This window comes from Neoarthrinium moseri, assembly GCF_022829205.1.
Source record: "Neoarthrinium moseri strain CBS 164.80 chromosome Unknown scaffold4_Wmoseri_CBS_16480, whole genome shotgun sequence".
Taxonomy (NCBI): Eukaryota; Fungi; Ascomycota; class Sordariomycetes; order Amphisphaeriales; family Apiosporaceae; genus Neoarthrinium; species Neoarthrinium moseri.
Genome location: NW_026055118.1, coordinates 571803 through 596521, shown reverse-complemented (window position 1 = coordinate 596521; position 24719 = coordinate 571803). Strand labels below are relative to the sequence as shown.

Below are 24719 nucleotides of genomic sequence, written 5' to 3'. Positions count from 1 at the left end.
AGACGGGAGTCCAGCAGGCTTATCATGCGATTGGGGGTCGTTGCATGCAAGGCTGCTTGCTCTCTCTCGACGAGGCTCGCCCACGGGGGGAGATGTGGGAGCTGGGTGGCTGATGGTTCACGTGTACGACGTCGACCTCATGCGGACGCAGAGCGTGTGGGCGTGTGAGCGTGTGAGCGTGTGTGGTTGGGGATAAGCACAGGAGAGAAAGATGTCGTGCCACACAGGCACCCTCGGCGGCGTGGGCCTTGGCTGAGGGTTTATAGATGCCCTTATCTGGCTGAGGGAGAGTCGAGGTTAGGTTGTGCCTTGAGCCGGAGCCTGAGAGCGTTTCGTGGGTGCTGGCCAGGAGCTGATTTTAGAGTTGACTGCTCATCAATTGTATTGCGTTCGTTCAGTCCAGGTCCAGTACTTTCCGCCGCGCCGTTGGTGGGGAAGCTTGGGGATCAAGCTCGAGCCTGCCTACCTACTTAAGTAGGCTACTGTACTTGGCTTCTGTGGTGTCCAAAGCTGGAGTTATGGTGTACGCGGCCCCGGGCCGTCACAAGCTTCCGACGGGAGTCGTCTTTGTGAAAGACCTGTCGCGGAGGAGGCAGAAGAAGGAGTGAGGAGTTGCAGAGTTTCTGATCCGAATCGCGGGCAGGGAAAATTGTTGATCGCGGCTCTCATCAGCAAGCACATTCAATTCCCAGCCGTGCTCTGGTCCGTTAAATTGATCCCCGTCTCCACACGACCTTGGGGCTACCCGTCGCGTTTGACCCGCGGACGTGTCTTGTCGTGGCCGCCAATGGCCAATCAGACACCGCCGGCACGGCTTCCAGAGCCCAGTCCCAATCACGAGCAGTCTTAACTTCGCTGTCCCACTCTCACCCTCTCACCGTCGACCTGGTCAATCCAACCCAGGGGACAAGGCTTTTCAGCTCTCACTCAGCATGCTAGCTAGGCGGGCCCAGAAGTTGTAGTTACGCGTTCCTGTCCTGGCTGCAACCGCAGCCACCCCTCAAAAACACAAAAAAAACAAAATGCCTTGGCTGGTGGCCGGAAACGCTTGAGCCGGGCAAGGAACTGAACGAAGGAGCCTCAGCGGCGCCATGCTCCCAAACGCCCCCTTCACATGATATTCGTTGGTAACCACATAGCATAGGTATTCTGATCGCTCACAGTTCTCGTCAGGGTGACAATGCGGGAACTCTGCCTGCCCGGGCTTTGGGCACTAAACCAGTAACAAAGTTTCAAGCTCCTTGCCGTTATGTATCAAGATTAATTTTGCGGCAGCCAGGCCTTCGTCCCCCGAGCTCCTCTTGGCAAGGTTTCTGTGGCACGTCTCAACGGCCCTGCCCAGCCAGCGTGGGCACGGACGCCGCCTCAAGAATTCTTGTGCAACTCCAAAACAGCCCAAAGCATCAGGTCAGCTTATGGCTGTCACGCTTGGAGCCCCCAAAACTTACCTAGGTGTCAACCTTCTCAGCGTGTGCCGGTCTCGGCTGCCCGAAGTGTCCCAATGCGTTCGAGGTTCAGGGAGCGGATGGCTGGGCTTAGGCGTCGCATCCAAGCACCAGCAGCCAGGGAGACCACTGACCAGATCCGTCCTCGATCCGCGGGAAGCGGTGTGACCTACTGCTGGGTTTCCGAGCCGTTCCAAACTGCCCAGCAAATAAGGTGTCGAGCTGCCAGAACGTAGCATAACGTCGCTTAATTACCATGATTGGCTGGACGCTTGTCCCATACTAGTCCGATGGACAGATTGTACAGGACTCACCACAGGTGCCGCAGATTACCCTCGACACAATGACTCATTGTGACTAGACCTCAGCACTCGCCATTGTTGGGAAATATAGAGATGACTCGTTTAACTTGTGAAGTCGCTATAGGTCGCCATTGCCAATTCTCAACGTGGTCTGGTCTGGTCTCTATCCCGCCCTCCGCCTTGCGCCCTGCTTGGCATTGGCATTCCACAACAATATAGTAGTCGTCAATCTCTGGTATATCCACAGATAAAGAGAAGCCAAGTTCCTGGCAAAGTGCATGACTTCCGCTTCCAGCCATATGGATTAAGCTCAAGACCCAATCTTGCTCATGTGCAGAGTGCGGGTCACGATGTGTACATACGAACGGGTTGCCCCAGAAGAAAAAAAAAAAAAAAAGGTCCCCCTGCCCAACTGAGGTAGGCTGGCACTTTTGGAATTGGCGAATGAAACACCCCGCCATGCTTACGCCCATCAACATGCAGGCTCACTCGCAGCATATTGCACTTGCATACAATCGCTCCACCATCCTGCTAAGGGCTGCAACAAACACCAGCCCGCAGCAATCGCCCCGCCATCTCGTGAGTCACGTCGACACCCGTCGTGTATCTGTGTCATGGTGAGACAGCAATGATGAAATTGGTACAACCCGTCCATATGACGATTCAAGGGCCCGATCATGGTGACTTGTCTGGATGTCTGTGGCTGGCAAACAGGCTCGCTCTCTTGCATTACGTACCAGGGAAGTTAAAGTACCTTTCGTATACTCCCTACCAAGTCTCCCAGGGTATACAAATGAGCCTGTCGGAACCGACAGCCACCAAGTCTCAGATATGCCCGGGTATAGTTATATAGTCACCAGCCCTTTGTGCATCTCGGAAGATTGAAAGTATGCATGTATGTATGTTGGTAGTCAGACGGGAAGGCGAGTTTCTGCACTGGCAGCGGCAATTGAATGCACCTCACCGATGGGCCAGCGAAATGCAGAGGCCTTTTCAACGCCCTATAACCTGCCTATCAGATGCCTCGCGTCTGTTGCGCTAAGTAAGTAATTGAAATAAGCTCCCGCAACCAAGCGCACCGCTATTATAGGCTAGCAGGCTGGATCCTATCGCACCTTCTAATCCTAGCATTAGATCACATTGGCTCATGCAGTCCCTGTGTACCCGAGAGTTGGCATCTGCATCCTACTGTACGTCCAGCAATGCGGTGGTGCTGTATTCATCACCAATACTTGCTATGAAGCGCTTTGTGTCATCAGTAGAGCATTGCCAGATGACTCTCGATGATCGCCTCGAGAAGATCAAGCATCGCCGGAGTTATTCCACACCACATGGCCCCACGGGCAGACTCCGGACCTGTGCGAGATCTTGGTATCTATCCTATGTACAATAGTGCGGTTGGTCTACCTGGCCCCCATCTGCAGTCCAGCCGATCCCCATGCTTCACCGATGATTTGCTTGACGAGAGCCTCCCCATTCGACCCTCCACTTCGCCCCTGGCTGCAACCAAGCACCACCAACTTGGGAAGAGCGCCGCTCCACCTTTCCGTTCGTATGTGCAGACATTGACAAAGTATGCTGACGAATCGGAGACCCTGGGCCTGCCCAGTAGTTGCTATCCGATAGCTTACCCCCGAAGCCCCGTCCGCCGGTTACAAATGAGTCAAGCGGCGTAAGACTCCAAACTAGCTAGAACTGTAGCTTGTCGCCGCATGCACTCATTCCCCAGCTTCTCGGGACACAGTGGAGTGTCATCGCCGCCTCCGATTGCTGCCTGTGGCAGAAAATTTTTGTGTACAAGGCCGACCCCAAGCGGAAGCCCTCTGACCCATCCAGCATTCTGTATATTCCTCCCTGTGGACCGCGACATCAAATCGAGCTGGACTGAGATACTGTAAACTCTTTTCCACGGTCACCAGTGACCAGCGCGAAAGTGCTCCTTCGCCAAGCGCTTGCGCAATAGCGGGTACCAACGAGACCGTCCGACTAAAAGCTTAACAAAGCTTCTCAGCTCTGGCTCTCTTGTTCCTAAGGCGCAAAGCCCAGACGAAAAGCCAAACATGTCGGACAAGACCATTATACTGGCAACCTCCATTGCCGGACTGGGCTTGATTGGATTGTCGTCTCTCCCGGCCGCATTCTCTCTGGGATCGCAGCTACGGAGTAAAGACTCAAAGTCGGACGTCTATGAGGACGAGGATGGGAAAAGCACGCCGGAGGCTGTCGCAGCTTATAGCGCCAAAGTACCCAAGGCCTTCATCTTATTGTTTTCGCTGATCGGCTTGGGCCTGTCCATTGCTCTCGGCGTGCTCTCGACCTTGGGTGAATCAAATGGAATCTTCCTCGAGAATTGGCTGAGCGTAGGGGCCTGGGTGAGCACACTTCTCTGCTTCAAACAAGATTCATCTGCTAACCAACTATCTAGGCACTCCTCACTTTCCAGGCTATCAGCATCGCATCTAACCGAAAGTCTCGGGCCTCCCACGACCTGGGCCTCCATACAGCGCTTTCGTGTGTTCTCTTAGTGGTTGTTCTCGCCGTTCAAGATGACACAATTGCAGAGCACCTAATCAAGCATGACCCTGCCATCTTTGCGATGCGGGTTGTGGAAATAGTAACCCTCGTCGCATTGGCATTCTCTAGTCTGCAGATTCCACGACGGCCTGATGTCTTTCATGAGGGCAAACTGGTCGATAGATATTACACCGAATCTGCCTGGAGCCACTTCAACTGGAGTTGGCCAACAAACGTACTCAAGCTTGCCGCCAAGCGCAACAACCTCGACTTGAAAGACCTCCCGAGGCCAGATCACTACAGCCGAGCAAGGGAGACAACGTTGTACTGGGAGAGCCGCAACTTCCAAGGTCCGCTCTGGGTCTCGATTATTCTGGCTCACAAGGCCAAATTCGCACTGCAATGGTTTGTCACACTCTTGTCCGCAATTCTCAACTTTGCGCCACAATGGTGTGTTCTTCACCTCCTCAAGCTCCTCGAAGATCGAGCGTATCGAGACCGCAAAGAGCCCCTGGGTTATGATGCCTGGATGTGGGTAGTGTGGATTGCTGTGGCCATCATTGCCCAGTCCTGGGTCGAATCATATGTATTTTGGATGTCGTGGGCTGAGCTATGCGTCCCTCTCCGAGCGCAGTTGTCATCTTTGATATTCAAGAAATCCCTCAGGCGCAAGGATGTGAAGGGAGCAGGCAAGAAGAAAGAGAAGCCCACAGAGTCTACTGACCCCCTCACCGCAGCACCGTCAGGCTCAGTCCCCACCGGTGATGCTCCCCAGGTTGAGGAAACTGAGGATGACGAGGAGCAACTCAAGAAGAGCAAGCAATCCGTCGTCAACTTGATCGGTGTCGACGCCAAGCGCGTATCGGATTTCTGTGGCTTCAACTTCTACTTCCCTGGGAGTCTGTTCAAGCTGATTGTGTCCTTGGCTTTCTTGCTGGATCTCCTCGGTTGGAAGGCTCTCGTAGCCGGCTTTTCTACCATGCTCGCCATCATGCCCGTCAACATATTTTTTAGTAAAAGGTATTCGGCGGCGCAAGATCGCCTGATGAAGGTCAGGGACGAGAAGATGGAGGTGGTCTCGGAGGCACTGCAGGGTATTCGACAAATCAAGTTTTCCGCCCTTGAACCGCAATGGGAGAACAAGATCGGGGGTGTCCGAGAGAAGGAGCTTGGCTGTGTGTGGGACGTCTTTATCAACGACGTGATGCTGATCGGATGTTGGGTTACAAGCCCTATCATGCTTTCAGCCGTATCTCTGGCTGTCTACGCCCTTGTGCACGATGAGTTGGCTCCTTCTGTAGCTTTCGTCAGTCTGGGTGTTTTCAGAGCCCTTGAGGTTACACTCTCTGTCATCCCCGAACTTACCACCGATTTGCTCGACGCATGGGTCTCCATTAAGCGAATCGAAGAATACTTGCTCGGAGCCGAGATTATCAAGTATACAAAGGAGTCCGACGAAGTTACCTTCGACGGGGCCACTATCGCCTGGCCTGCCGACGACAAGGATGAAGATCCCGACAAGTTCATTCTCCGCGATGTTAACGTTACATTTCCCAAGGGCGAATTGTCTGTCATTTCGGGTAAGACGGGAGCTGGTAAGAGCTTGATGCTTGCTGCTATCTTGGGTGAAGTCGACATCTTGTCTGGGTCGATCGCTGTTCCGCGGGCGCCTCCGTTGAGCCAAAGACACGACTCCAACGCTAATAAGGGCAACTGGATCATCCCTGGCGCGATCGCATTCGTCGCGCAGATCCCGTGGATTGAAAATGCTACGGTAAAGGATAACATTCTATTTGGTCTCCCGTACGACGAAGAACGGTATCACAAGACCATTGAAGTCTGCGCTCTGAAGAAGGACATCGAGATGTTCACGGATGGCGAGAGAACTGAAATTGGAGCAAACGGCATCAACCTAAGTGGTGGCCAGAAATGGCGAATCACACTTGCCCGAGCCATATACTCGAGAGCCGGTATATTGGTCCTGGACGACATTTTCAGTGCCGTCGACGCTCACGTCGGCCGCCATATCTTCGAAAAGTGCTTGAACGGCGAATTGTGCACGGGAAGAACTCGGATCTTGGTCACTCATCACGTTGCACTTTGTGAACCCAAGACCAAGTACCTGGTGGAACTTGGCAATGGCACCGTCCTGAATGCTGGGTTGCTGTCAGAGCTGGAGGAAGCTGGGGCGCTCGAGCAGATTAAGAGCCATGAACAAGCTGAGATGGATATCCAGCCTGATGAAGATGCGACTGCAGTCAATTCTGAGCAGACGTCGCAGACCGAAGATGAACAAGTTGGAGAGCCTTTGACCAAAGTACCCTCGAAAGCTCTGCAGGCGCGGAAGTTTGTTGAGGAGGAGTCTCGCGAACAGGGTGCTATCAAGAAACACGTCTATGCTACCTACTTGCAAGCTAGCGGAGGCTGGTTCTTCTGGTCGAGCGTTGTCGCTTTCTATGTGGTCGTCCAAGGCCTAACCCTGGGTAGGTCCTGGTGGTTAAAGATATGGACAGGGACCTACGAGGAAGAGAGGATGCAGCTTCATACCCAAAAGCAAGCATACGCATACTCGCTCACACTGCAGCAAATGTCCCCCCACAAGATTATGCAACCTCTGGTCCAAACCGAGGAACACGGTCTGGGCTTTTACCTCGGCATCTACATTCTCCTAGCAGTCGGTAGTGCTTTGCTTGGAACTCTTCGATACTACTACATCTTCAGCGGATCCATCAAGGCCTCGAGAACGCTCTTCGCCAAACTGAATTTTGTCATTCTGCGCGCCCCTCTACGATGGCTCGATACAGTACCGGTAGGCAGAGTCCTGAATCGGTTCACGGGCGACTTTCACAGTGTTGACACACGCCTCGCCTATTCGCTTGGCTTCGGTGCCGCCTCCTTCTTGAACCTTATCGGAGTCATTGTCGCTGGCTTGTTCGTCTCGCCGACCATCCTGGCGCTGGCATTCGTTCTTCTGCTCATCAGCGTCTACTACGCCACGCGCTACCTCCACGGAGCCCGACCGGCAAAGCGACTGGAGAGCACTGCCAAGTCGCCGGTCTTCGAGCAGTTCGGGTCTGCACTGAGCGGTGTCACCACGATCCGCGGGTTCGACAAGGCCCAAACCTACGTTGACAGAATGTACACCAAGCTAGATGACTGGACGGTCACGACATGGCACATGTGGCTTTTCAACAGATGGATGGGCTGGCGCATGTCGGTTGTTGGGTCCTTCTTCGCTAGTTTCGTTGCCATTCTTGTCCTTCTCGCACCCAACATGGATTCCGCACTTGCTGGATTCGCCTTGACCTTCGCGCTAGATTTCTCGGGGACTGTGACGTGAGTACTGAACTCCTCCATGCAAAGCGCCCGAAAGCTAACAATTGCTTATAGGTGGACCATTCGTCACTATGCTAACATTGAGTTGGAAATGAACGCTGCCGAACGTGTGGTGGAGTACAGTGAGCTTCCGACCGAGAACCTGGAGGGAGAAAGCCCTCCCGCGGCCTGGCCAACTGAAGGACGATTGGAGGTCAATGACCTAGTTGTTGGATACGCTGCAGATCTTCCGCCAGTCCTCAAGGGGTTGAACTTCAGCGTAAAGCGCAATGAGCGGGTAGGAGTTGTGGGTCGCACCGGAGCCGGCAAGTCTTCCCTGACGCTGGCCCTTTTCCGTTTCCTGGAAGCTCGGTCGGGATCGATCTTTGTCGATGGTTTCGACATCTCCAAGATCAAACTGCACGACCTTCGCTCTCGTCTTGCCATCATCCCGCAAGACCCAGTCCTCTTCTCCGGCACTGTGCGATCCAACCTGGATCCATTCGACGACCACACCGATGCCGAGCTTTTCGATTGCCTTCAACGTGTGCATCTGGTTTCAGAGAACGATACGTCGCCGAGTACACCGACTCCAGAGTCGGCTACCGAGAACGGCTCTGTCACCAAGAAGAACACCAATGTCTTCCGCGACCTGTCGTCGACCATCTCGGAGGGTGGCCTGAATCTGTCCCAGGGCCAGCGGCAGCTTCTCTGCCTGGCGCGTGCCATTGTGTCCAGGCCCAAAGTGATGGTGCTGGACGAGGCCACTAGCGCCGTCGACATGACCACGGACACGCTGATTCAACGGTCCATCCGCGAGGAGTTCGGCGACAGCACACTGCTCGTCATCGCGCACCGTCTGAGCACCATTGCTGATTTCGACCGCATCCTGGTGCTGAGCGACGGCAAGGTGGCCGAGTTTGGCACGCCCAAGGAGCTGTGGGAGCTGGATGGCGGGAACGGTATCTTTAGGGGTATGTGCGAGGAGAGCGGTGAGAAGGACAAGCTGCGTGCGATTTGCTTTGGGGAGAAGAAATAGAAAAGTTCAGGAGTCTCCGAAGAGGTAGACTTGGATGTTATTGGTTACAAGGTTTTTCCAATTATGCGCGCGCAGGACTCACGAAGTTCCTCAGAAAGATTGTGCATATCTTAGGAGTTTGTTTTACTTTGAAAAAAATGATTTTCTGTCTCTGAAGTGATTCTGGGAAACTTCTATATTTGTATGTGCGGTATACAGCAGTTGCAGAAGAAGGCTATCTGAACATTGTCCAGATTCGTGACTATACGTACTACGACAACGCAAATGACCCCGATAGTCTGCTACAAAAGCAGCACTTGTGTGAGCGATACAATCTAGAAAAAGTCTGGTAGTTCCAGCAAGGGCTATTTCCTACAGAAAACTGATTTATATACAAGAACAATCCTGCCAAAGATATATCTCTTACGCCGAAGCTCAAGAGCCAAAAACTCCCCCCACCGATTTTCCTATTCACTTCTTGGGCACTGCATTGAATCATGGCTCCTACAAGTCCGGCGCCTGAACAGAGGTACTACCAACAGACGCCGCGTTGAATCGCGCCGCCGCCAGGATAAAGCTTTTCCACGAGTCAAACTCGTCCTCGTTCCTCGGTGCGTAGATGAAGACGTATCCCCAGGGAATGGCACCACCGACCGCGCCACTGAGCTTATGCCGCTCCGCCCACCCGAGCTCGATGGCCCGCGAGGCATCCCAGAGGCTAAGCACAGCATGCGTGCTGCCATCGTCGTGCGGGTGCATGATCTCGCCCTTGGTGCCTTTCAGGAACGCCGGGACTGCCACGCCGTCCGCCAGCCACACGGCATCGTGGTACGGGCCCTCGAGCCTCGACGGCCGCGACTGGAACAGGCTCGGGTTCGCCGCCGTCAGCGCCGCCAGGTACCGCTCCATGCGCTCGAGCATCGCCGGGGCCCCCTGCTCGGTCGTCTGGCGCTGCGGCGCAACGTACGTGGGCACCTCGGGCCGGGCGCCAGACCGAGCCGGCGGCAGCTTTCCCTCGAAGAAAGACTGCCGACCCGCCGGGCCCCATACTGCCTCCAGGGACTCCAGCGTGTAGGGAGCCGGGGCGCGCGTGTCGGACCGCGAGAGTGGGCGCAAGGCCACGTTGATCAGCCAGCCGAAGATGTTAGGTGGAAGACCGCCCCTCCCCAGCGCCCGCCAGCCGCGATAGCTGGAGATTGCATAGGAGAGCAATGGGATACCGCCAGCGAGGGCTAGGCCAGTGATTGCATATTTGTTCTTTGTTACAGGACCTGCCTTGAGCTGGTCAAGAATTTGCTGTAGTGAGACGCCGGACATCTTGGTTATGGACATGCTCTTACGGTGGTGTTACTCGACCGACGGCCGGCTTCCGAGTTGGGAAGTTTCGTTGTCTTATACCAATTCAAGGTATCGCACTTACATCATACGATTATCTGACAAGTTAACTTTCAACACATTTGCGTTCAGGTGGTCAGATTGCCTTATTGTCTGGCCACCAGGCGATCCTGCGGCGTTAGCAACGGCCGAGAGCTGGCCGTGCAGTGGGGCAACCCGTCGGATCCGGCCTCGGAGACCGGGCCTTACATCTTCGCTCTACTGATGATGACAGCATGAGATTTCACTTCGGGGTATGATTCTCCTCGGATTTTCTACAGAGGGAGGAATAAATCACTGCAATGTTAATGTTAAACCCGGGCCGTCTTCGCTGGCTTCGGAGGCGGAAGCCGAAACTAGCCGTGTATGTGCGTTGTAAATAATCCTTTACTCCGTAAATAAGTACAGGGTCATGTGAAAGTAGCCCGTCTTGTTAGAATACGAAGAACGACAACTGCCAGTCGTCGGCAATTGGGGCTGAAATTGTGTCGCGAAGCGGGCTTTAGGTAACTGAATGTCTATATTCCAATGCAATGATGATATTTAAGCAAGTAGAAGTCGTAGCTCGTAAAAGCTGGGCTGTCGGAACACACTCGCTTTCGAATCGTGGAGTTCCGCCCTCACCTCAGTGTATCCCGACCACGCATGTGAATAGTCTTCATTACATTATTTAATGGCTTCGAAGACCATTGCCGTCATTGGAGGATTGGATATCGACCTGACCATGATCTCAAATCGCCTTGCGTGTCCTAGGGGGAGAGAGTATCCTAACTGCGGAGTATTTAGAAGCCTTAAGGGGTAAAGGGGTCAATTCAGCAATTGCAACGCATCGGACCTGTCACACGAAGCCTCGTCAGCCAAAACTGGCTGCGGGTGGTAGTCATCTAGCAGCAACAGCTGTCACCGAGCATCCGGTAGCCTCCGAGGTAGTTGGCGATAAGGATGACCCAAAAGTAAGCATCCAGGTGAGGATGATTGAGGCAGCCGGTGGTGACTGATATGATGAGCATTGCATCAAGAACTGACTGGAAACGGCGTCGATACGAGCGTCATTATCACAGTGCCGGGAACGCGCTCAAGTATTTGCTTTGTGAAAGTTAATAACCAATCTGGTGAGAATGTATGCCTCGGTACGCTAGGGGGCAACGGCAATGTGAAAGCTCACAGAGGATTTTGGAATCTGAACTAAACCCTCTCCGCCCAAAAAGAAAAAAGACCAAAAAAAAAAGGGGGAGCTGTTAGGTTCGAACCACTTTTCTAGCCGTAGCACTGGGCATGTCCGTAGGAGGGGTGCTGCAGTCACCTTAGTCCATGGAGGGCCGTTACTGGGAGTGTACGCTTACTCGGCGTGTCAGCCTTCATCGGGAGTTTGGGAACCTTACAGCTCGACTAATGAGCCAACAATCCAATCTGTTCATATGTCCACGCTCCCTCAGCTGACGAGAATATGGGCACCTAATATAATTTAAGGTACCACCTGGGGCTTGGTTGCTCGGCAAACAGACAATCAGGTGGGCTCAAGTGAATAGAGTAAAGAGCAAACAATCGGGATCAGGCCGCATTGGAGCGCCGCTCACTAGGTAACGTGATGAAAATTGCTTTAGGATGTAGTCGAGACATTAATCGAAATTACCGGCAAGCGAGCATCGGTTTTTCTTTGGATACGGCACCGGCCTCGCCTATAGCAAAATTCGCATGCCAGCATATCACCCAGCTGTTTCTCAACGAGTTAGAAGCAGCCATTCTGTCTGGCCACGCTGGAGAGAAGGCTAAAGAAAATACGTTGCCGCTCATTGCTCCCGAACTTCTGGGTCGCGGGGTGAAGGACGTGATGATTACAGTCATCGCTCAGGGAGCATTCTGCCCGACAGCTACAGAGATTGGTCGTTGCCCGGCATGTGATGTCAATGTTATCGATATCACAGGAGCAGAGTGAGTTCCCCGTTACTCATTCGTCAGCTGCAAACTTAGGGAATGCTGATGTAGTCCCAGAGTTACCTTTACCGTAGCGTATGCTCCTGAATATCTGTGTCAGAAGGCGCAGGGCAAATGGGATATCAGGAGCGTCTTCATACGAACGAACAAAGCCGCTGAAATAGCAATCCAAAGTGTAGGCTCAGCACGGAGTTCTTTGGGCTGAAGAAGTGAATAATTTGGAAGCCCCTGTGAAACTAATCAACTCCTAACGGTCTACTTTAACTCGACCTTTCGCTATGCTCGACCAGGTGCTTTGAAATAGGATCTGAGAAAGGATACCAAACCAATAAGTCATAGTTGTCAGATGTCTCAGTCAGTGCAGGGATCCCAAATTTTTGTTCCAACTCAAGAAACCCTTTTCTATACGGGTTTCACGTAAAACATCCACAACCCATATTCTAGCCATTACCCATGAGTGACCCAGATGTGAACAACTACCAAAATCTCTACCGGGGATATTAAGATGATGCGTTTGGTGCTGGCTGTGGGACAAAGAGACCTACTCGAGTACACAGTCAAGCCGCAATACATTTGAGGAATTGTCGCTGGCCACGCATGGCTATCGAATATTCCCAGCACACTCCGGTGGTAGCGGACGGTATTCCCAATTGGTGGTGCCCATGATTGCAGTTTCTTTATTCTTTAGTATCTAAGGAAGATAACTACTAATCCGCGAAAGTCTACCCAAGTAGCCTATGTGCAATGTAGTGACGTCTGAGCCACAGCAAATCCAACTGTATGTTCGGTGAACATATTCAGAACCCATTAAAAAGAACAATTAAACTCCTTTCGTAGTCTTTCGTCCAGAGTAAGCCCCCACCCGCCTCCCAACTTTCACATACAACAAGCTGTGTCTCATTTATAGTGGTTTGGCGGCAAAACCAAGTTGCTTGTTACCGCCGTGGAAAACCACAAATTGTGACTTCAGGAAGATATCCCCGTAAATGGCAAACGGCAGACCGGCCGGGGTGGCTTGCAGGCCGCCAAAACAGGTAGTGGCGGTATCAAAGGTGTTTCCGTCGACGGGTGCGAAAGGGATGATATCGCCGGGCACCAGCGCTTGATAGTCACCAATGATGGCCGTAAAGTCGGGGAGCGTGGCCGAACAGGGGTAGGTATACCCGCCAGCCCCGGTGACGTCGTTCACCGCACCGCGGACTTGGGAGTAGTAGGCCGCGGCGATCTGCTCGGGAACGAACAGCAAAGTAGTACCCGTGTCGGCGATTGCAACGTGGGGAAGCGAGACGGCTTGCGAGTTGCCGACCTTGTACCCTGCGGCCGTGAACTGCCAGAACCCAGACGAGGCATTGACTGGGACGAACGAGATGTCGCCGGTGTGTTCCGTGGGGTCAATAAAACCGAAGTTGTAGTTTCCAGCTTGGTCAAACGTCAGCTAACTATTCTTACAGCCCGAATTCGAATTTTCCACCCACCTTCTGCCTTCTTCAAGTTGGCCGTGAACAAGGGGGACGCCAGATTGTTCATGGCATTATCGAAGAAGGTTTTCTGCGGTGTAGGACTGACAGTATTCAGGTCGCTGAACGCCAGGCCGAGCAGCCCATCGGTGCTTGCTCTCTGAGTGAAAGCAGACGACACGTTGCGGGCGGCCTCGACTGCCTGGTTCTGGACCGTGATGCCGCCAACAGACACAGTGTCGGTGAACACGACGCCATTTGAGGCGCTGCCGTCGCCGTATCTGATAGACCACGATGCTCCCATCATCTGCTGGGCCGTCGAACTGGCGGCCACGTTGTAAATCGCCTGTCCGTTCACTTGATTGGATGGTGTAAGCGACGAAAACACCCATAAGTCGGACGAACCTGTATCGAAGTCCAGATTCAACGTTTGCGGCGGTGTACCTATTTGAACAGGGCAGAGATATTCGGAATCGAACATCTCGGGAATTGCTGCCACCTCACCTATAGGACAGGTCAGCGCGTACATAATCAATGCTCAGTCATCCTGCGTACCTTGGCCAGCAACGGCCGTACTGTTGCCCTTGTTACCCTTCAGTAGTCCAAGCTCCTCTAGCAGTTGTTCTATTACGGAGGACAAATCGTCCGGAAATGTAAGTCCAAATTTCGTGTAAGCTCGCGCAATAGCCAACGGGCCCTTGCGAAGGCCTGAAAAGGCCTTGTTTGGCGCCTGGTGGATCTTGAAGGTCATGCCGCCCAGCGTCGAAATCTCAAATACCTCTATCTTTAAAGGAGAAGCAGCAACGCGCCCATCATAGGAAAGAATGGCACCTGCCACAGCCGCAACCGCAGAAAACTTCATAGTGAATGACAGAGAGCCACAAAGAGTAGAAGGAATGACGAGAAGAGAAAGACTGAGAAAGGAGCGCTGTGGTTTCAGAGCAAAGCCAGTTTGACTGACAGGAGCTCTAGCGCTTGGCAGGAGGTTCGAACCGGCGAGATATGGCACAAGAATAGAGGTGAGGTTGAGAAAGAAACGACAGAATGACATATGAGCCTCATGATGCTGGCAGCTTTGCTCAAGTAACATTTACATGAGGGCCCTGTTTCATACATGATCTGTCAAACTCCGATCCGGCTATCCGCAGACGGCCAGGCTGAACCGAACATGGGATCTCCCAGGGTCGAGCTCGTGAACGCGACAAGGAAATGCTCGCAAGGTGTCAGAGAAAGCTAAGCTCATGGCTATCGGCTTGGCGTTGTGCTTGATTGAAGTGGCATGGGGGTCAATTCTGGTGGGTAGATCATTCAAGGAGACCTGTTACAAGATCCATGTCAAGTTCATGCCTAGAGATCCTATCGGGTCTCTGGCGCTTGTTGATGCACATGTCGGGAGTACGGCCAAATCAGCAGCCTCAATTCAAGCACTTGGGGTCATTGGCTCACAAGCCTGGGGCAATATCGCTTGCTTGTGTGTGTCCAGTTGAGGCTCAAATGGCAGGCGTTGATGTTAAAACAAGCTTAAGAGCTACCCCTGACTAGCCACGTATAATGAGCACTCTGCACGGAAGAGCTCGCCGGCGCGGTAGCAACCAGCCTTCATGTAAATAGATCAGCAATGCGCCGGTGCACTGCCAATCACGGGAATATGAACCATAGAGCTGAATCTCGCTTCAAGTTCATAGGCTGGAATCCACGAAAGTGAGGGAAACATCTCTCAGCGCGGTGGCTTAGGAACCTCAACATTCATGCCCACGATGCAACCAGGGTGCGTGACAGCGGCTTTCAGGCCTTGGATTGAAATGTCATCGGATCCAAAAATTACTTGCATCATAAACAGTCTTGTAGGACCAAGTGCAAATGTTTTTGACGAAACATGTTACTGCGGCAATTGAGGTCGCAAAAAGGAAGCCCGGTACCGTGCGTTGCACTCCTCAAATTGGGTATACTAGTTGAACAGGCGATCATGAACAGCGCCGGATGCTTGGTAGAGGAACGCCGAGGCGAGAGATGAGATGCCAAAAAGCTTATCGAGACCTACGCCGTTGAAGAGCAGCTGAAAAAGCGCATGGGTTTTTGCAGTCCGCCAGTTTTATTTTCGTCGATGAAACAGAAAGTCAACCCCTGCCGGGTCTCATGGCTCGGAAGTCGGCGTTAAGGTCAACTTACAGCGCAACAACACATTCTTTTACCTGGAGGTTAGAGGACCCATCGCAGAGGAAAGCCTGTCTGCTACAACGCGTACAAAGATCGGCAACCGGATGGCCAAGGACACAAGTAAAGCTCTACTCGAGAGCTGCAACCGCGGACCTGGAGTCGATAGCGCGCAGGGACTACTCCGTACAGCCCTACTGTTTTAATAGGCGTATAGGACATTAAACCTTTCCAATTTATCATTTTTAATACATTGATAATTAAGTAGCTCTGAACAGACGCGACAGCCGTAGGGGGGGAACTCTCTCTTTCTCTTTGGCTTTTATTATTCGCAACATCGCAGGTTTTGCAGCAGAGCCGCAATTCAGGCAATTGTGCTTTGAGAGTCGATTGCCTCGAGGCTGCGGCTGTGGGTGGCCGGTGGTTGCAATTCAAGCTAACTGAGCCACTGGACTCGATTCATCCACCAACGCTCCCCAGCCAAAAGGCCCCACCAGAACGGAGCTTCCCATTGGCCGATGCCTCCCCGCAGAAATTCTCAATTGACCAAAAAATTTCGAGGTTGCTTGCCTATCGGCGCTCTATGTGAGAGAGAACACAGGCGACGACCACTCACTTCTTTTTTTCGACGACCTCGTTCCCTCCGTGCCGCCGACACCCCCCAAGATCCTATCTCATTCGTCGGGCAGCCAAGAAAAGCAGCACCTTTAGAACGCACACGCACAACCGTCAGGATGGGCGCCACCAAACCCGAGAAGAAGGAGAAGAAGGACAAGAAGGACAAGAAGCGCTCCGAGGCCGACGGTGTCGCCAAGGTCTCCAAGGACAAGAAGGAGAAGAAGGAGAAGAAGGACAAGCTCAAGTCGGCCGTGCTGAACGCCGCCCTCGACGAGAAGCTGCAGTCTGACGCCGCCGCCTCGCTCGAGAAGGCCCCCGAGGTCACCGAGATCGAGGTCGACGACGAGGAGGGTGAGGGCAAGGTCGTCAAGCCCGTCGTCGGTGCCCTGGTACCCTTCGCGCGTCCCCTGGCCGACGACAAGGGCACCAAGAAGATCCTGAAGTCGGTGCGCAAAGGTGAGTCGGAAGAAAACCCACCCCGTTGTCTCCATTGTTTCCGTCGCTCCCCCTTCCCTGGAGACACGGAGAAAGTCGCACCAAAACAATTACTGACGCACATATGTCACTGCAGCTGCCAAGAACAAGACCCTGAAGCGCGGTGTGAAGGAGGTCGTCAAGTCTCTCCGCAAGTCGACGCCCGCGGGCCCCCAGAACCAGGCGTTCCCCGGTGTCGTTGTCCTGGCCGGCGACATCTCGCCCATGGACGTCATCAGCCACATCCCCGTGCTGTGCGAGGACGTCAACGTGCCCTACATCTTTGTGACCTCGCGCGCCGAGCTGGGCGCCGCGGGCGCCACCAAGCGGCCCACCAGCGTCGTCATGGTCACCGAGAAGCGGGCCGGCAAGAAGGACGCCGAGGCCGAGGCCGGCGACGAGGAGTTTGCCGAGACGTACAAGGACCTGGTCAAGCTGGTGCAGAAGGAGGCCAAGCAGCTCAAGTTCACGTAAGGAACGGGCAAACTTCTGCGACTGGGAAGTGTAGGGATGGTTTATCAGCTGCGGAGGCATGTGCGTCCCTGAGAGTCCTTGGTCATTGATGCCGATGGGGACTGCACTTCTGGGGAAGCTTTGAGGTTAGTCATCATCGTCGACCTCTGGAATCACACTCCAAGGCCTTGAGGTTGTCTGAACGGGCGATACCAATATTATGCTCCATAGACCCGGGGCAGCACACAGAGGATGGAGGTACACCGCAGCTCTGATGTACTCGTGGCGCGAACGATTTTCACATTACGGATCATGGTCATTGGGTTGGCCTTAGGCGTTCAGGAAAATGTCAACACATTTTGTAGGGAATAAAAGGCGTGTTTGCAAGATGACATGAGGATGCAGCTGTTTCTGCCGTGTGATCGATTGCATACTAACCTGGCCCACCGGCCCAACGCACGAGATTCAAATTTTTGGGTGATTCAACGACCAAGACCTGGACAACTCCCGCGCAATCATATCCGATGTACACTTATGCTGGATATCAGACTTGAACTTGACGCCACAGCTATAATTCAGGTACGTATCACAGAGTCTCGAATTCCTCCCAAGGCTTGCATTTGTTTGGTGAGTGTATTACTACTACTACAAGCGGTGTATTGACCACCTTTCAACCTCGTCTCATCCGAGTCGTCATCGCGTTAATGAAACTAATGTCACATAAAGTCCAGTTTCCCAGTTTCCCCCTTTCAAAAACTCCTAATTCATGCTAAGCGAGGACGAGTTTACTCGAAGGGGTTGGTCCTGGTGCCCCACCAGGTCAGGAAGGTGGCCAGGCCGACCGTCTCGAACAGCTTGGCGAGGGCGCCGACGGCGACCGTGTCCGTAGGCCGCTTCTCGGTGAAGATCTGGGCCAGGTAGGTCGGGGCCGAGGTGGCGGCGAAGATGAGGGCGCCCAGGTAGGCGGCGCCCTTGTAGCTCAGGGTGCCGGTGGCGTTGATCAGGGCGCCGACTCCGTACGACTGCAGGGCCGAGCCGACCAGGGACGTGCCCCAGGCGACGGCGGCGCCGGTGGCCTCCTTGGAGCGGATGAACTCCTCCTTGGTGTTGGCGATCTTGGCGCGGTTGTAGGTCTGGCCGAAGAGAGGGGTCAGGACTGTGCGAGGCCCGAGGTTAGTGAGATGCTCCAATTGACACACGCGTTTGTCGAGAGGGGTTAAAACTTACCAGCCAGCTCAATGGAGTGGTTGAAGATGGTTCCCAGGGCAATGGCCGAGGGCTTGACGGGGGGAAGGTCTGATGATCACAGAGTCAGTATGAACGTCCCTCGTAAAAGATATCGGGAGCTGAAGGGCCACAGAGAGGGTGACAACGACGCTGCTGCTGCATGACCAAATGCCAGACCATGTAGCAAGCTGGCAAGCGTCCCCAACCTCTGGGGAAATAGTGTACGGCTATGTGAGAGAGAGGGTCCTTACAGTGCAGAGACATGATGGTTGGTTTGTTTGGTTGGTTTGATGGGGAAGAATTGGTTCAGTTGATTTGCGGAAGACGTGTAGAGTGATGGAAAAGTCAATAGACAGAAGCAGTTTGGAGGAGGCTGCCAGCTTTTATTTGTCCTCGGGGGGGCCTTGACTGTGCCTTGTCTCAGACGAACTACTGGAACTAGACAGCAAGACTTGGACGACCTGCAATGACGACAGACCGGCAGGAACAATGATCCGGAGCCTGTTGAGATGGAGAGCCCCGTCTAGCGCGGACAAAGTTGCCCATGCCCGCATGTAGGTACAAGCAACTGCAGTGCTAGCTACGTACTACGTGACGGGGCAACGGAGCTTGTCCCCTTGCCCACCTTCTTCCGCGTGCTCCCTCTCGATCTCTCATCGTGATTCAATGGCAGCATGGGAAAGCTGAAGAAGCTCTGGCGTGGGCGAGCGCAGAAATGACGTAATCGACTACCAAGCTCGTCCTCTGGGTCCGCCAGAGCTAGTACGGGAGCAGAGAACGGCCCAGAACTTCTTTCTGGCTCTCGACTCGAAAAAGCTCTGGGCGTGTCAGCTAATTGGCTGGGCTGGACTCCTCGCCAGATTAGAGGGCAGCAGAGAGGGGGCTGTTTCTGGTGCTTGGAGATTTCCCTTGGGAGAACGAATGGGAGCGACCACGGGAGTGGGATTGGACCAGGTGCTGGTGTGCCCATTCTGCCCAGTGTGCAGCTGACTGGCCCCAAACGGCCAGAGCCGGGCCCTGTCACAGCTCTGGGTTTTTTTCTGGGCCTTTTTCCTTCTCTCGCTAGGAGCAGCCTCTCCTGGGCTTACCCACTTTGGCAGATGATGCCATGCAAGGGAAGTTTTCATGGCGTATTTTCTGGTGGTAACGGCAACTGTGGTAGCGCCTATTTGCCCTTAGGTGCTAAAAACGTGCCCAGCATCTTGACTTGCACATAATCGACTCTGAGTATAAACATCTGCGTAGCACAAGGAGCGAAATTCTCGTCCGTGCTGTGTTGATTCCAACCCCGGCTCTGCTATACACACCGTCATCGTGACTTCAACAGTTTTGCACCATTTTGACAGCCCACTTTTGCGGCGATCAATCAGTGCGGCTCCTGTCGCAATTTGCGGGGAAGTGGGACTGGAACTGCGACGGGGCCTCTTGACATTGACAAACCCCCCCTGAGAAAATAAACTTGGTCACAGCCCATGACGGTGTCGCCTGGTAACGTAGAGCCCAGCCAGCCACCAAGAAATTCTCTCGCACTTCCAGGTAACGGAACGTTAGTCTAGATCGGGACTCGCCATGAGGCCGCGCTTCTATTAATCATAAAACAGCGCTTCGACTATGCATGCAGCTATGCTTGCTCTAGCGCTCCCATGTGAATACTAGAAAGACCAAACCCATGTCGCCCGCCTTTGGATAAAACATATACACTTGAAACTCCACAATGCTGTCCCGAGAGAGAGAGAGAAGTGGTGGGAAGAGAGAAAGGCGACGGGAAGCCGAAAGGCCTCCGGTCTCTGCACTCTCCGTAGCCACGACACAATTATTCGAAAACCCTCATATATGCGAGCCGTCTTCCCCTCCCCGTAATGCAAGTAGAGCTCTGACATCCGACACGTACTGCAACCCCTCTAATAATGGTACCAGATGTAATAAGTCATTATCCGTTGGGTCATTGATCCAGCCCTGTATGGGAATGGCATTATCTGTAAGAAGAAGACGTGATGAGCATTCGTTCTCTCGCGACGGCCCTGGGATTCCCCTTACCTTGATGGAACATATAGCTGAGCGGGCTGTTGTCTAGAATCATCACCTTGCTCAGGTCTGGCTCTATCGAACTAAGATCTTTGATAAACGCCCCGTGGCGAAAGGTGCAGTGCTGTCGATAGTATCTCGCAGTGAAGTATTTCCTCTCCGACTCCAGCCAGTCGATGACCGGGTCGGCGTACTCCTGGACCGAGGCCGTGAAAATCACGAGGTTGAACCACTTGGAAATCTAGGTCAGGGTGACTATAATCAGCGTCTGGCACCTCGGCAGCGTTTGTCCTGCTACAAGCTCAGTACTGACCTTGCGGAGAAACTCGTCGCAGTGCGGCCGTTTATGCACGTAGTACAGGATGGGATGCTGGGGGCCCAGAGTCTGGTGACCTCCCGCTCCCACGTACGTCGTGTTCAGCCGCACTTCGACCATGTGTCCTGAGCCCATCCGGCCGCCCTTGGACATGCTGTGGATCAGGGTCTCGTCCAGGTCCAGGATCAAGGTCTTGAGGTGCGCGGGGTCCGGATTCTCGTAGGGCACGTACGACGGCTGCCGCTGCGGGATCAAGGGTCGTGGAGGAGCAGGAGTCTTGGGATACTTGGTCAGAGCGCCGACGGGAGAGGTGGGCGACTTGAGCTGCGCCGACAGGTCGGCGGAGGCGTCGCCACTCCCCGCCCTGGCGCTGGCGGACATTGCTTTCTTGTGTTTCCTTTGCCGTAGGGCGTCGTCGCTGTGGAGTTTTATCCTGATGGACCGCCTGGCGGGCGCAATCTCTTCGGTGGACTTGGAGCGCGAATGACGGCCGGAGGATCCGGAGTTGCGACGGTTCGCATCACTGGCCGTAGCCATATCAGATTCTGATTCCGAGGAGAGTCCGGAGGACGAGGATCCCGAGGAGAAGACTGGCCGCATCGTAGCTGTACTCGCGAGCTTGCCCCTCGCGCTCTGGCTGTGCTGTCGCGAAGGGGTATGGGGCCGCTCACCCCCGGGGGCGTTATCGTGGTGAAGGGCGCCGATTTCCCTTGTGTCGTCCCTATATCCGAACAAGCCCCGGAGCTCACGCAATGGGGCAAAATTGCCTTGTTCGTCGTAGAGACAGGCGATTAGGTATACTCCCGGAGCAGCAATGGTAGACAGCACCCAGCGTAGCGAGTTGATCAGGTTGTTCACCAGGCGACTGGGCAACACGTGCCAAGACTGTGCGCGCAGATTTGCGTCCTTGGAGTCGTCGGTGCTCAGGAGAGGCGTCTTCTCGTCGTGGTAGTTGTCGACGTCGTCGTCGTCGTCGTCGTCGCGTTCTTCGTACATGTAGTCGTCGGGCTCGACTGTCAGACGGCCGTGGGGGTCGTCTCTTGACCTGCCGTCGGCGGGTTTCTTCTCGTCCGACGAGGCGGCCAGGCCGACATGGCTCAGGGAGTTGGATCGCGACGGGGCCGGGGAGGCAGAGGGCGAGACCCGGGCCGAGATTATGTTGAGGGAGTTCATCTTCTGGCAGCGGGCGCCGCAGCCATCAAGGATGGATAGCTGTCGCCAAGGCCAGCGGACTGGTCAATATTGCATCCGGACGGACGTCGCAATGCTGGCAACCAGAGTCCGGCGTGGGGAGTCGTGCCCGTCGCACGTCGCTGTGTGTCTTGTCGGGTCGAGAATCTGACGATGTGGTGCAAAGAGTGATGGGGTCCGAGTTGGGGTTGACCTATTCCAGCCTCGGCCGGGAGTTTGGGAGGAAAAAAACGACCTAGCTAACTACCGTTCGTACCCAGCTAACTGACTTGGAGGGATGGGTGGTGCGCATCGACAGTGAAGATCCTCCGAGATTCACGGGACGATCTGGTACCTACAGTTCAGCCGCGTGGTGACCAGGTCTTCTACTCCCGGGCGCGCAGTCCGAGGTCCAAGCCGAACGAGATTTCAGTGCATCTGATCCTATTGCCGTCGGACTTTCTACAATATGTACAGGGCGACGCATGAGCTTATCTCGAGAGTTTCCAAGCGCAGCACCAAAAGGGGGCCCCCCTGGGGTCCTTAGCTCCCTAGATTTGGACACAACTGGCCTGAACTGACTGGCAGGCCAGACAGATCTGGTAGAGGCTAACAAAGGTAATTGCAGTAGAGCAGTTCTATGTAACGGGCGGCAGTTCAATGCCACGGTTTCCACAATCACCTGCATCCTCTCACAAGCCACTAGTTAATAACTCAGCTGCCTGCACCCGGAGAGCCTCTGCCCTGGGTCTGGCTCTCGCTCTGGGCTGGGGGCTTTCCGGGGGGCTCGGACCTGCTGGCAAACTGGGGTTCGACTCTGTCTAACTCGTAGCGACCCCAGCAGGCGTCACCGGGCCTAAGAAGAGCCTCGCAAACGACCAGGCGACCGGGGGGGGGGCTGCTGCACCAACAGATGCCGTATGCCACATGCCACATGCCAATTGCCAATTTATGTGCTGGATAGAAGGATTCTCGGTGACTGTCGGGGGGGTTTTGGAAGCGTCCAGGTGGGAGAGCACGAGAATACAGCGGGCCCCAATGCCTGCTACCTGCAAGTATTGCTGTAGACGGAAAACCACCCCGCAGCCAGATCGGGCCTGCCACAATCGACAATCCGACAATCCGACAATCGACGAACTTTTGACTCACACGCGCATTGGAACACAATTTGAGATTTCACATTCTCGCCAGCAAACCCTCGTTTCCTCACGCAACCATCGTGTGTCCCGCCTGCATCCTGCCCACCTGGCCCGTCGCTCGACTATCTGAAGACTATCGTTTATCTTCTGGTCCGTTCACACTGATCTTGAACGAATCTTTTGGCGAGCAATCGCAGTCCGCATCGTCACCCGTCCTTGACTCATCCGTCTCGGATCTCACGACAATTCGAGCTACTAGAAGCGACCTCGGGCCCACCACCTACCCTCGTTTCATCCAGGCTCCTCGAGCAGCCTTCCCTAGCCATGGCGCCACCCAAGGGGGGTTTTGCGCCCACGATGGACAAGTTCCTCGACTCTCTCAAAGGCCGACCGGTGGATGCATCCATCGACTATCTCGTCTCGTAAGCAGTTGCTGGTCACCCACGTCCGAGGCCATGTTCAAGCTGACGATTCCTCCCCAACCCCAGCCTCCTCAAGCGACGGCAGATCCAGGGCTCCGAGTCCTGTGCGCTCGCCACCGCCCACATCCTTCTCCAGGTCGTCGCCCGTGACAAGTGGTCCGACGTCAACCAGCTCCTCGAGCGCGTCCAGACCGTGGGCCGGAAGCTGGTCGCCGCTTCGCCGCGCGAGTTGACCATTGGCAACGTGGTGCGAAGAATCCTGGGCCTGATCCGCGACGAGGCGCAAGAAGACCGCAACGACGCCAATAACGATGGCAGCTCCGACGTCCTCCCCGAACCGCCGCACTCGGCGCCCTTGAAGCTCGACAGCCCCCCAGGAAAGCCCATTCGGCCCACCATGGCCAGCGCCCTGGGGTCCCTGACCCGCACCCAATCCATGTTCAACATCCTGGCCGATCCAGACGTCGCCCCGTCCTTCTTGCTGGATGGAACGCCTGCAGCAAGCTCTGGAGCTTCCACCCCGTTGGCGCACGGCTTGGCCACCAATGCCTCTGCGCTCCGCTCCGAGGTTCTAGATGGCATTGAGGAAATCATGGACGAGATCAAGCAGGTGGACGACCAGCTGTGCGGGTACTCGGATATCGTAATTCACCCGGGAGACTACGTCCTGGTTCACAAGCCGTCGAGGACGGTTCAGAGATTCCTCACGCGATCGAAGCGGAGGTTCACCGTGTTGGTGGTGACGGACCCGGCCACAGTCACCGCCGAAGATCCGTATGCCATACTGCGCAAGTCACTGGCAGCGAATGGCTCGACCTTGATCAACGTCATGAACACGGGTCTCATGGCATACATGACCCGGGTCAACAAGGTTATCCTGAGTGCGCGCGCCATTACGGCTACGGGCGGCATCACGGTTGATGCGGGAGCGGCAGCAGTTGCGCGTGCTGCTCGCGCCTCGGGGCGGACCGTCATCGTGCTCGGCGGCGTCTACAAGCTGAGCCCTGACACCCAAGCGAACCAAGATCTCGCGACCGAGTGGGGTGATCCCTCGAGATATGTCAACTTCTCCGATGGAGCCATGGTCAACAACGTCCGAGTCAAGAACGCCGTCTCGGAATATGTCCCCGCCGAGCTTATCGACACTTACATTACAAACCTTGGAGCGCATTCCCGGGACCATCTCCATTCTATCATCACCGACCACTACAAGGATGCCGAGGTATCACTGGACCTATATGGAAAGATTCGCAAATAGAGAACCGCATCTTATCTCCCGACGATCTTCCCGGCGCAAGCCCGACGCGGCAAGCTCTTCATTAACATGGGCCCAGGCTTACGGGATGACACACAAACATGGA

The 24719-nt window shown here is 54.5% G+C and overlaps 7 protein-coding genes across 7 annotated transcripts; 3 read left to right on the top strand and 4 right to left on the bottom strand.

Moving 5' to 3' along the window:
* Window positions 1-3807: 3807 nt before the first annotated feature.
* JN550_001980 (uncharacterized protein) lies at window positions 3808-8615 on the top strand (the record flags this gene model as incomplete). The annotated part of the gene is made up of 3 exons (XM_049313223.1): window positions 3808-4119; window positions 4173-7597; window positions 7652-8615. The coding sequence occupies 3 exons, from the start codon at window positions 3808-3810 to the stop codon at window positions 8613-8615; spliced, it is 4701 nt and encodes a 1566-aa protein (XP_049176041.1).
* Window positions 8616-9098: 483 nt separating this feature from the next.
* On the bottom strand, window positions 9099-9911 carry JN550_001979 (uncharacterized protein; the record flags this gene model as incomplete). Its single annotated transcript, XM_049313222.1, has 1 exon — window positions 9099-9911. One exon carries the CDS (start codon window positions 9909-9911, stop codon window positions 9099-9101), a length of 813 nt encoding a protein of 270 aa, XP_049176040.1.
* Window positions 9912-12804: 2893 nt separating this feature from the next.
* JN550_001978 (uncharacterized protein) lies at window positions 12805-14222 on the bottom strand (the record flags this gene model as incomplete). The annotated part of the gene is made up of 4 exons (XM_049313221.1): window positions 12805-13322; window positions 13379-13717; window positions 13766-13864; window positions 13916-14222. 4 exons carry the CDS (start codon window positions 14220-14222, stop codon window positions 12805-12807), a joined length of 1263 nt encoding a protein of 420 aa, XP_049176039.1.
* Window positions 14223-16248: 2026 nt separating this feature from the next.
* JN550_001977 (uncharacterized protein) lies at window positions 16249-17080 on the top strand (the record flags this gene model as incomplete). The annotated part of the gene is made up of 2 exons (XM_049313220.1): window positions 16249-16588; window positions 16704-17080. The coding sequence occupies 2 exons, from the start codon at window positions 16249-16251 to the stop codon at window positions 17078-17080; spliced, it is 717 nt and encodes a 238-aa protein (XP_049176038.1).
* A 764-nt stretch (window positions 17081-17844) lies between these two features.
* On the bottom strand, window positions 17845-18550 carry JN550_001976 (uncharacterized protein; the record flags this gene model as incomplete). Its single annotated transcript, XM_049313219.1, has 3 exons — window positions 17845-18215; window positions 18287-18355; window positions 18538-18550. 3 exons carry the CDS (start codon window positions 18548-18550, stop codon window positions 17845-17847), a joined length of 453 nt encoding a protein of 150 aa, XP_049176037.1.
* Window positions 18551-20113: 1563 nt separating this feature from the next.
* Window positions 20114-21800, bottom strand: JN550_001975 (uncharacterized protein; the record flags this gene model as incomplete). Its single annotated transcript, XM_049313218.1, has 3 exons — window positions 20114-20262; window positions 20324-20552; window positions 20625-21800. 3 exons carry the CDS (start codon window positions 21798-21800, stop codon window positions 20114-20116), a joined length of 1554 nt encoding a protein of 517 aa, XP_049176036.1.
* A 1493-nt stretch (window positions 21801-23293) lies between these two features.
* JN550_001974 (uncharacterized protein) lies at window positions 23294-24616 on the top strand (the record flags this gene model as incomplete). The annotated part of the gene is made up of 2 exons (XM_049313217.1): window positions 23294-23358; window positions 23425-24616. The coding sequence occupies 2 exons, from the start codon at window positions 23294-23296 to the stop codon at window positions 24614-24616; spliced, it is 1257 nt and encodes a 418-aa protein (XP_049176035.1).
* Window positions 24617-24719: the final 103 nt, after the last annotated feature.